General features: G+C 46.5%; 1 protein-coding gene across 3 annotated transcripts in view; it reads left to right on the top strand.

The window, feature by feature from the left end:
* DppIII (dipeptidyl peptidase 3) overlaps positions 1-12395 on the top strand; it is a 99820-nt gene that overhangs the window by 44228 nt on the left and 43197 nt on the right. For all 3 annotated transcript variants that reach the window (XM_065429059.2, XM_070538450.1, XM_070538451.1), the window contains one exon: positions 874-973. In XM_065429059.2, coding sequence (XP_065285131.1) covers positions 874-973 — 100 coding nt within the window. The remainder of the gene's footprint in view (positions 1-873; positions 974-12395) is intronic.

Here is a 12395-nt window from a genome sequence, read left to right on the forward strand (position 1 = left end):
CATATTATAATCTGCTGGGTACCTGGCCATACTAGTATACCTGGTAACGAAGCAGCAGACGCAAATGCGGCCTTAGCAGGTCTAAGGCCCCAAATAGATTTAAGTTATGTACCATATACAGATATGAAACCTGTCGTTCGAGGAATACTGCGTCGCGCATGGCAAGAATCTTGGGACACAGAAAACAATAACAAACTTCACATCATCCAACCCTACATTACCCAAACACCTGTATACCGGCATAGACAGGAGGAAGTAATCATGTCGAGACTGAGGATAGGACACACACATGCAACTCACTCATACTTGCTAACCGGTAATGATCCACCGGTCTGCATTAGATGTGGAAATCAACTCACAGTCATCCACGTTCTTATACAATGCCCTGGCATGGAAGCTACGCGAAAAAAATACTTTCCTGAACTTTACCGTACCAATTTACCTATGCATCCTGCATTTTTCCTATCGGCTGAGCCGATGTTCCCCCTCGACCGGCTGTTAAGTTATCTTAATGATGTGAACTTTTTGAAGAATATATCTTACCGCTTTTAAACTCATCTTCTCTACGCTGCCTGAAATCCTACATGATCATCCTAAATTCTCCCAAGAAATGCAAGCCTCGTGTTTTTAATTCCTAGGCCTTTACAGCCACCGCAGTACATCACAGGCATTGCAACTCACTATACCCGCTGACAGGTTTATAACATTCTACTGCACTACTAAACATCGTTGCTGGCGCTCTTTGGCCGTTGCAGCCCTTGCGCCATAAATACTAATTAATTAATTAATAGATTTGTGGTCACACATAAATTTTTTAGGAGTACTTTCTTTGAGAAAAATGCCCCAGTCACTTATTAAGCTCTTCAACCACAGGGTATTGAAGGCTACATCACGAGGCTATTCAAGAACCAGGCTGCTGAGGCAGGCGACCAGGATTGCTACGAGATTCGCTATGCATCTGTGCTGTCTACAGGTACGTTTGTGTGTTAGTGCAAATAAATGTTTTGCTTAACCCATCTCTATGTAGTGTTGCATATAGATACACTCTCCGGAAACACTCTCCGGAAAATTACCGTCCAATTTTATTGACCTGCATTTGCTGCAAGATGCTCGAACATATAATTGCTTCTCATATTTATAATCACCTAGAGTCCAATAATTTCTTTTTTCGCCATCAACATGGTTTCAGGAAAGGATTATCATGTGAGACACAGTTACTCGAATTCACGACTGACCTGCATCTTAAGGGGGGATGAGGGTCTTGAAAACTTTTTTTTTATTTCTTAACGTATCTTCCTGAAAATTCGCATGTAGATATATCTTTCAATGCTGATTCCAAATATATATTCAGATTTGATATATCTCATTTAGAAATGAAGATATCGCAAAATAACTTATCCCACATAGGTCTTTTGTTACGGGCCATTATGGTAATTTCTTAATTAAAAAAACTAGTTTTAAAGAATAGCTGTCATTTCCAAGGACCTACTGCACATCCTAAAGCTAAAGAAATTTTTTAAAAGTCATCATATAGGTCATGAATGAATATCAAAGTAGGAAGAAAAAAACAATGCAGGAGTAATTAGCTTACACCTGACCTAATTGCTAGTCTATTTGGTTTAATGAAAAATGGAAAGCTTTAGGATGCAGCTGAGGTTTCACTGAAAAAAATGATACCTAATTCAATAAAATCAGTTGATGCAAACATTATGAAAAGTTCCGTAAGGCAAAGGCATTTGATCGAAAAAGCAAAGCTGAGAAAATTGCATTCAAAGTTTTGCTTACTCTGCCACTTTTGTTTACCTATCACATGGAAAAATTTAATGCTTTAGCATGCAGCCCAGTCATTACTGAACACAATAACACCAAACTCACAGAAATCTGTTCATGTAAAGATTGTGAAAACTTCTGTATTGCGTTGGCCTTTGACAAAAAAAAAAGCTCAAAAAGTCACCTGCTATTTTCTATGAATCTGCCACACATTCACAAAAGTCCTGGGCAGTAGTCCTGGGTTCTGTCAGGCTTGTGTTTCTTGGCCATCCTCTTCTTCACCTTTTCAGCGTTGGTGTGACTTTTATCAGACCTGCACAGCCTCTGCTTATCTTTCTCAAGGCTCCTACGAATGAGGCAGCTCCCAGGACTGTAACCAAGCTGTGCTGCAACAGCTCTGCTGGTTGCTGCCATTCCTTGGTTGAAGCGAGAAACTGCTTCTGCAACAGCTCTTTCAACAGCCAGCAAAGAGTCATGCGTGTTCTTGGAGCTTTGGCTCCAAATGACAGAGTGTAGGCACTCAATGGCGTTCTGTGTCATGCCATCTTTGCAGCGCTCCAAGAGGGCCTCGTCGCCCAGCCTTGCAAAGATTGGCTCAAGAGCAGTGCGAACGTGGCCTGGCAGAGGGTTTTTGTGTGGTGACGGCTCCACTTGGTTCGCCAAAGCACGATTGAAGGCACACCACGAATCAACCCCTTGAGGACAGCAACTGTGGTCTGGGGCTTCATCTGTCGAGGTCATGTGCAACAGCGTGGCATGCACTGCCTTTTTCATGCCTGCAACGTCGTGGCTCTGGCTCCGCAAGGCATACCCATAGTAGTTTGTAATTTTCTTTATCTTATCTTGGGTGAGGTTGCCCTTTCCGCCAAGAGATTCTCCTTGTGCCTTCTTCTTCTCCACCAAGTTGCGAAGAGCCGTCCCCATCCGCTTGTGGACATGGTTCAAGCAGTCTTTCTTTTCAATGGATATATATCCATACACTTCTCCTGAGGTCAATGCATGAAAGGTGCGGCTATCACCATCAGAAAGTATAGTTGTGTACCGCAACCCATTTTTTTCCAGAGACCTGTTGAACAAAATGATAGCTGCTTCAGTCTCCATCCGGCCGGCATTGCAGTCGATGTTTTTCATGCACTTGTGGTTCATAGCCCAGTCACCGTACCCATCATCACTGGGATCAGGTGCCCCTTGGCACCCACGACAGTACCTCGAGAGCACAACATGGTCCAGTACTAGGCCAGTGTATAGCTCTATGATGCAGCCTACTGCAATATTTGAATTGTGACCACGTGTTTTCCATGTGCCATCAAATATGACATCTACATTTCCTGGTGGATTCAGGAAGTTCTTGTACATGTCCTTCACCACTTTGACGCTTGCTGCTTCTGTAGCAGTAGCTACTGCCTGGCAAGCTTTCACCATGGTGTCCATATGCCCCCTGAAAGTCTTGTGGTGAAGTCCTCGGTGAGAGAGGTTCATGGTGGCACAAAAATCTGCTAGGGCAGTCGCTCCCTTGCCTATACTTTGAATTCCCTTCATTGCCCGCAAATTGACTTCAAAGGGCGTGATGTTGGATTTCCCGGGCACTCGTGGCGACGAGAAGTGCCGCTCGGCGAAATCGCAATTTGAGCATGTGAGCTCCAACTTCACTGCTAGGCCGTATTCTCTCTCACTGCACTTTGCGAGTTGGAGAGTGGTCATCCCACACTTGCTGCAGCTTGTGGACACAAACATCTTCTTTAGCACTGAGAGATCAACGATGATGTACTCTGTGCCGCGATCGTCATCTTCACTTGCTGTGCCGACGTTCATTAGCTCGAACTTGCGGGAAGTCGCGGACTGCTTCGCCAATGAAGTTTTAACGTTGTCTGCGTAATTTTCGCGCCCCGCGCACTCCGCCTCCGTGAAAAACACCGTGTCGAAGCGTTGAGCACGCGAGCTCGGTTCAGCCGCGTCCGTCGGCACCGAAGCGGCGTGCGGAAACGCCGAAGTCAACGTTAGGCTTAGGTCAGCCGGCTCGGCCGCTTCCGACGACACGGAATCCGAAGCGACTTGCAGCGTCTCAAAAGTTGGCATTTTCGACGGGCTTAGTCCAGGCGCATCCACCGGCACTGCACAGACTTGCGGTAACGAAGATGACACTGATCGGCACTGTCCAGCCGCGTCCACAGGCGAAGCTAGCGTCGACGGGGTTTGTTCAGCCGCGTCCACCGGCGAAGCTGTTGTTGGCGAGCTCAGTCCTGCCGCATCCACCAAGGGCACAGCAGCTTGCGGCATCACCGAAGCTGTAGTTCTCGACGATGTAGCGCTGTTCTTATTCCATGCGCGTCTCTTTTTGCCGACTGCTTTTCGCGTGCTTGCTTTCAAGCGCGCGTTTCGCGCCATCGTGACACGCGGAACAAAGCCACCAGGCACGCAAAAGCAAGAAATTCGTGGTTAAAAGAAGCGACCCAATAGCCAAAATATCTAGAAGAACGATAAAGAAAAAGGCAGAACGAAAAATACTAGGAAACAAAGAGGAGCTCGAAAAATGACGTGCGTGCAGGCGAAAGCAGACGACGTGAAGGAGTCGGACAACGCGGCCGCGGAAGGCGAAGCATACGTCACGGCCAATCAGAGGGCTGCGCGTCGAGGAGGCGCCCGGTTCACCCAATCAGCGGCTGTCTCGCGACGATTTCCCGCTTGAGAACGGGTGCCAATCCCTCCGCTGCACGAGGGTCTACAGCGTGCCGAGGGGCGCCAGAATGGAGAGCGGGAAACCAGCTTTCAAACGAGACCAAGATGGCGCCGATCGGTACGCGTCGCGCGGAGCTACGGCAGATTGAAAATGAGGCAAATCTTCGCGCTTGGCGTTCAATTTCGGCTCACCGACGTTTATAAATTACCGTTTATTTTATACTTCGAGTAGGAATTGCGCCATAATATTTTGTAGAGGCATAGTTGGGACATTAAGGACTTCAAAAACGCAATTTTTGAAAATTGCCATTTTTGACCATTTTTCGCGATTTCAAGACCCGCGTCCCCCCTTAACATGAACACTAACCAGCAGACCGATTGCATTTTCCTTGACTTTTCTAAAGCATTTGATCGTGTAGCTCATTGTCGTCTTATTGCTAAATTAACTGCACTTCGAATCGACTCCTTCACTCTAACATGGCTTCGTAATTTTCTTTCGAATCGTCAACAGTTCACGGTTGTTAATAATATTGCTTCGTCTCCTACTTACGTTACTTCTGGTGTGCCTCAGGGCAGCGTTTTGGGCCCTTTACTCTTTCTAATTTACATAAATGATTTGCCACTTAATGTTTCTTCTCGCTTACGTATTTTCGCTGACGACTGCATTATTTACAGATCAATTAACAGTACTGACGACCACCTAGCCCTTCAAAATGACCTTAGCCTAATTCATAATTGGCGTAACACCTGGTTAATGGCTTTAAATGTATCAAAATGTCAGGTTATTTCCTTTAGTCGTAAGCGTGACAACTCACATTTCTTATACAACGTCAATAATAAAGAATTGTTACATACAGTATCGTATAAATATTTGGGTGTTCACCTAACCGAAAACCTCTCCTGGGCAGACCATATTGCAACCGTTTGCGCAAAAGCTTCAAGGACACTAGCTTAGCTACGTCGTAATCTGCGTAATTCGCCTTCCAACATCCGCAAATTGGCCTATCAGACATTTGTTCGTCCACAGCTCGAGTATGCATCCTCCATTTGGTCCCCACATCCTACATACTTAATCGACATGCTTGAATCAGTCCAGAACCGAGCTGCCCGTTTCATTTCACGTAATTATAGCCATCACTCCAGCGTAACGCAAATGAAACTCGATCATTCCATACAGCCTTTAGTTTTTCGCCGTAATATCGCTCTGTTATCCTTGTTTCACAAATATGTTTATAATGCCACACAATCCACATTACATATCCAGACCTCCTCGAACACGTCTCGTCGATTAAATAACCACTTAAGCTTTGCGCGCATGTATGGTACGACACATGCTTTTAACTTTTCCGCACTCCCTACAGCCATTCGCTTGTGGAACAATGTACCGTATTTACTCGCGTAATGAACCCACTCGCGTAATGAACCCACCCCCCACTTTTGTGGTCGAAAATTGAATTTTTTTTTTTTTTTACGTCGCGTAAATAACGCGCACCCGCCCGCAGGGTCGGTGTTCAGCATGTTCGCGTTATCTCGGCTCAATTGGCCGGCGCTGTCGACTGTCGACGATCATAAAATTGTCTGATCGCGCAGTGATAAAATAAACATCATTTGAAGCCAACGATGCTGAACACCGGCGACGCGAACGCGGGTGACGCGGGTGTCGACTGCACGCTTTCGTTGATCGTTCATTGACCTTGCATGATTCGTTGGTGGATGCGCAAAGGGCTTTACTGGGGTGTCCTCTTTGAAATGGGGTGACGGCAGTTTCCACCACGCTCGGCTATTTTCTTTGTATTTCTCGAACCAATTTGTCAAACTTCTCTAGATTCTTTTTTTTTTACAATGATGATGATGATGATGCAGGTTGCCGAGTGCCATCTATTAAATGCAAAGCAAACCTCTGCTTATAGCGCCATGCATGCGCGGCGGCGGCAGAACGAAGTAAAGACAACGCACTTGGACAGCGTCGGTCGCCATTTCGCCAGTACTATTTTGTTGCTGTTTAAGTGCTTCGCTACGACCTTTGCATTATTTCGTGCGTGCTGTGCATTTTCTGCGCGTTGTGCGATGGGGCGTAACGCTAGCTACACGGCCGGTTTTAAGCTCAAAGTCGTGGAGCATGCTTTGGAGCATGGCAATCGCGCGGCTGGACGGCATTTTAGTGTAGACCCCGTGCGTGTGCGCTACTGGAGGAATCAACAAGAGGAACTCGGAGCGACGAAGAAAGATCGCCGGGCCTTTCGCGGGCCGAAGCAGGGCAAGTTTCCTCGCGTCGAGGAAGAAGTTCTGAGCTATGTGAAGAGGCTCCGCAACGAAGGATGTGCCGTATCCCACGAGCTGATACAGAATCACGCGCGGGCCACTGCAAGAAGTCACGGCATTGCCGCGAGTGAATTTAAGGCGAGCAGTGGTTGGACGACTCGTTTCATGCGCCGGAACGTGTTGTGCCTCAGAAGGCGTACTACGTTATGCCAGCGGCTGCCGGCAGACTGTGGGGACAAAGTGCGTGATTTCCACCGCTTTGTCATTCGGATCCGTGAGGACAAAAAGTTCCTGCTGTCGCAAATCGGGAACGCGGACCAGACGCCTATAAACTTTGACATGCCAAGAAACAGCACTGTCGATATGAAAGGTGCGAAAAGTGTGCAGGTTAAGACGACGGGCGCCGAGAAGCAGCGGTGCACCGTGATGTTAGCTGTAACAGCGGACGGCAGGAAGCTGCCGCCGTTTGTCGTCTTCAAAAGAAAGACTCTGCCAAAGGGAACTCTTCCTGCCGGTATCCACATTCGCGCCCAGGAGAAAGGGTGGATGTCGGCCGAGCTGGTGTCCGACTGGCTGAAAACAGTCTGGGGACGGCGGCCCGGGGCTCTTCTCCTGCCATCGCTGCTTGTTATGGACAGCTTCCGCGGCCATCTGGAAAAAAATGTCCACTGCCGAATGAGCGAGTTACGCACGGACCTCGCTATCATCCCAGGTGGCTTGACATCAGTGCTGCAGCCCCTTGATGTTTCCATTAATAAGCCCTTTAAGGACAACGTGCGCCGGCTCTATACAGAGTGATGGCCGCGGGAAACCACCACCTGACTCCCGCAGGTAAGATTAGAAGGCCCACCATCGACATGCTCTGTCGATGGATTCTAGAAGCATGGAGTGTGATTCCCAGCGAGATGGTCGTCCGCAGCTTCAAAAAGACTGGCATCTCCAACAGCCTCGACGGCAGTGAAGACGACGCGCTGTGGGAAGACGACGACGCCGACGAAGTCGCAAGCGATATGAGTGGAAGCGTGGATTCAGATAGCGAGCCCGAGTGAGACAGACCATAAGCAGCCAGCAGCATGAAAATAAAAATGAATTTTTAATTCACATTCATCGCGTACGTGTTTTTACTATAAAGGTAAGGTTGGGATTGCGATTTTCCTATCTTCATTGTGACATGAAATTTCGACCTAAAAAATATCTAAATTTTTTTTCCCCGTGTAATGAACCCTCCCCCCAAATTTATGTCAACTTATCTGGAAAAAAGGTGGGTTCATTACGCGAGTAAATACGGTACCTGAGCACATTGCTTCCGAGTCCGATCAAGAAAAATTTCGTCATCTCCTACACGAGCACTTTTCAAAATAGCACTTATAAATCACTTTATCTTTTTTCGTACACTTTGCAATCTGCTTCGAACTTCCTGTGATATATTTTTTTTTTATGCATTGCTATCTCGCTCTTGTGAATTGCTATTTTATGCTGCGTCGTGTGTTCACTTGTATTGCCTTGTATATATTATTGCTTTTTTACGTCTTTTTCCCTGAATATCACTTCAAGAATTGTACTCCCTGATATGTTCATCTTTTGTGTATTTTACTTTCTAGTATTAATGCCTTACGTTACGTTTTACTCATGTTATTTCCTTAAGTGTACCTTTGTGGCCTTTCATTACTTCAGTTTCATGTTTTAATCTTGGTAGTATTGTTGATGAGGCCTGTATTGAGGTGTATCTTTTGTGTACCACATTAGAATGATGCTTACTCTGTAACCCCCCTTACACAATGCCCCCATGGGGCCTGTAAGGTATTTTAAATAAACCACCCGCCGTGGTTGCTCAGTGGCTATGGTGTTGGGCTGCTGAGCACGAGGTCGCGGGATCGAATCCCGGCCACGACGGCCGCATTTCGATGGGGGCAAAATGCGAAAACACCCGTGTACTTAGATTTAGGTGCACGTTAAAGAACCCCAGGTGGTCAAAATTTCCGGAGTCCTCCACTACGGCGTGCCTCATAATCAGATAGTGGTTTTGGCACGTAAAAGCCCAAATATTATTATTATTATTATTATTTTAAATAAATAAATAAATAAATAGCCGTATTTACTCAATTCAAATGTGCACTTACCTGTAGTGAAAAATTACTAAATTATGACATGCACCTTAGCTTTGTGTATAAAACAGAAACTTCAAGAGAGAGAAACTATCTTTATTAGCACTACAAATTTCTGTAATCTAATCCACACATTGTTGTGCGTGTGCCATTCAGGGCTTAATTAAATTGTGCCATGTTGTGCAATGTGCCATCTGGTCATCTCTGATTGGCTCACACCGTGCCTACACCTTCTCTGATTGGCTCAAGATGCCAATATGGCAGAATTATGCGTAATAGTGGCTGTAGGATCCATATTCTGTATGTTCATTCTACTGCCTTAGTCCGCAAGGCGTATAAAGAAATGTGGTATCTGAAATGTCGTTAGCAGCATCAAAGAGGAGGTCAACTGGGGCTGTTTTTAATGGTAAGGACGTGTGCAACAGTCGACAGTGCGTGATACTCAGTACACTGCAGCCTTGATACAAAATTTTTTTTCTAACTTGGAACAAATCGTGATTACCCCCTGCCTCTTTTACGAAAAGTGTGAAAACTCGTATGCATGTTACAGTCTAGGGCATAGCATTTCTTCATTTCTGGCCACGAAAAATCTGCCGAGTGTTGCAGTTGGGGGTGCATTAGGACCAAGTGAAGGTGGGACTTAACCACTTGTTATCCTAGGGATTTCAATGACACGTTTCTCTGTGCACAAAGATGTGGCCTTCTGATGATCTTTGAGTGATCATGTAGTTCTGATCAATTTTTGCAATGCTTTAAAGTTCTTTGGCATACGTTTGCAGTGTCTGCAAGCGAACGCTGGCCAGCAGGGACTTACAAAAGAAAAGAATTGGCAATGTCGCCGGAGCTTAGTTCGTGTCATGCATGACATGCTTATCAGAGAACAGGTTTCTTTCATTCGTAAGCCATTACAAAGTTGAATTATTTTATTTGTTTGTTTACTTTTACTACTGCTAGCTCTTTGAGGCGCTAACAATATTGTAGATTACTCTTTACTCACTTGGTGAATGCACTCCTATAATGAAAGGTTGAACACCTAAATTTTTTTCCTTGCATAGTGATTGCACTCCATACTTGACACTGTGATCAGCAGTGCTTGTTTTGACTAATGATTATGGTGATGGTTTACATAACCAACAGTTATTTATCCATAGCCATATGTGCTATGCTACATACTGCCGCAGAGCGTGAGCTCCAAAATTATTGGTGCAACGTGGCGGTCTCGCAGGCCACACATGTAGCATCGTGGCAACTTGGCATTGTGATGTGTGCGGATAAAAAGCACAGCTACAATGCCGTCACCATAATTGTTCTTTCGTTTGCCATTTTGAAAATGGGCATGGAAGTTGTGTGTGTGTGTGTGTGTGTGTGCGTGTGTGTGTGTGTGTGCGCGCGCGCGCGCTGCGGTGGGATGTTACGCTAGCTGTATGAGTAAGTTGAACTCAAAGCTGTGGAATATGCATTGGCAAATGGCAAGTGTTTGACAGGTTCAGACATGTCCTGTGAAGGCATGTTTCTTTGAGAACAGCGTGAAGTGACATGCGTTTGGCATCGTTAAGGAGGTTTGTGGCATTCTTCAGATGTTTAGTTACTTAAGGCTTGCAAAGGCTTGCAATGCTAGTGCGTTTCTATCGGATCCAGCAATTGATTGATCGTTACGTTTTTTTGTTGTAAAAGTCAGTGTGAGAATCTGCACGCTCCAACCAAGATGCAATGGGCCTTCTGTGGACTAAAGGGGGGAAAGTATTCGCAGGTTGAGGAGCGACTCATACGACTTGGGGCAAGGGAGATCGATCCCGTTTATCAGGAATTCCATTTACTGAGAGACAAAGCTGAATACAATTGCTCGAATACAAAACCAACTAACCATGAGGATGGTCTTCTGTTTAATAAATTTCTGTTTATCAAGATTTCTGTTTATAGAGATTCCACTGTATATGAGTAGATATGTCGCATAAAAATGCACCTTCAGGGGTTTTGAAAAGTATGTACAATACAGTAAAACCTTGTTAATATGTACCCACTTACAGTTGACTCCCGATAATTCGAAGCCGCTTAATTGGAATTTTCGGTTAATTAGAAGTGAAGTGCTGGTCCCGTCAGCTTTGCATGTAATCCTATAGAAGAAATCGCTCGATAATTCGAAGTCCTCATCCAGTAATATTGTTTAATTGGAAGTTAATTTTCAGCCGGGATCCTCGAGGTGACCGTCATTCTTTGGTAGAATGTGCAATTTTTCAAGTGTTGCAATAGTTCCGTGCTCCTCGTTGGTGTCATTGCCACCGCAGCTGCCCGCAACGTCATCCTTGTTGGAGCGGCGCGATTACTCATTGCTATGGCTGCCGTGGCCTCCGCGATCAACTCCGGCGGGAGGCAAAGCGGCTCCCGCCGGAGGCCACGTGCGGCTGCCGCGCGTGGCCGGAGCTGATCGCGGAGGTCATGCGGGTGCCATAGGTGCACGCAGTGCTGCATACTGGCAGTGGCGAGATTGTGAGAGATCAGTCTTGCAGCGTGCGCAGCGTATGTCGAGGCGTGTGTTGGTCGAGCGCCTTTGTGCGGGTAGGTCATAGGCTAGGTTGTTCCACGGGTGATTCGGAATTGACTGTACCTAGACGCGCAGTTTAGAGCCATGGCAAATCGTGGCAGTTATCGCACGCTCGACCTGGCAACGAAAGTCGAGGTTTTGAAGAAAGTTGAGAAGGGAGGTGCCGCCAAACAAGACATAGCGCGGAAGTACGGTATCAAGCCGAACACGCTCTCAAACTACATCAAGAACAAGCGCACAATAATGGACGCACTTGAGAACGACAAGTTCAAGACTTCTTGGAAGCGAATGCGCACCGGCGCTTACCCAGAGTTGGAGAAGGCTCTGCTGGTTTGGATTAGGGAGGCCAGGAGCAACAAACTTCCTCTCAGCGGAGACATCGTTGCGATGAAAGCCCGAACGCTTGCAGCAATGTTGGGGATCAATGACTTCGTTTCGTCAGATGGATGGCTGACGCGCTTTAAAGATTGCCATGACCTGGTTTTCAAGAGCCTGTGCGGTGAAGAGGCGTCCGTTAACCAGGAAACATGCGCCACGTGGAAGGACGGAAAGCTGCGTGAATATCTCGCCGAATACAGACCGGAAGACATCTTCAATGCAGATGAGACTGCACTCTTCTATCGGCTTCTACCAGAGAAGACCCTGACATTCGAGGACGACGACTGTGCTGGGGGCAAACGCAGCAAGGAGAGAGTGTCGGTGCTGATCGCGGCAAACATGACTGGCACGGAACGATGTCGGTTACTTGTGATCGGGAAAGCCGTGAAGCCGAGATGTTTTAAAGGCGTGAAGACGCTGCCTGTAGGCTATGAGGCGAACAAAAAAGCGTGGATGACGGCCGAAATCTTCAAGAGCTGGATAAGCAAATTGGACCGCAAGTTTGCTGCTTCGAACCGCAAGGTGTTGTTCCTTGTCAATCACTGCAGTGCTCACGTGAATGTGCCAGCCTTGAGTGCAATACGCCTCGCATTTTTGCCTGCAAACACAACGGCTGTTTTGCAGCCAATGGACCAAGGCATCATCAAGAATGTTAAAGTCCT

Source organism: Dermacentor albipictus, chromosome 5, assembly GCF_038994185.2.
Source record: "Dermacentor albipictus isolate Rhodes 1998 colony chromosome 5, USDA_Dalb.pri_finalv2, whole genome shotgun sequence".
Classification (NCBI taxonomy): domain Eukaryota; kingdom Metazoa; phylum Arthropoda; class Arachnida; order Ixodida; family Ixodidae; genus Dermacentor; species Dermacentor albipictus.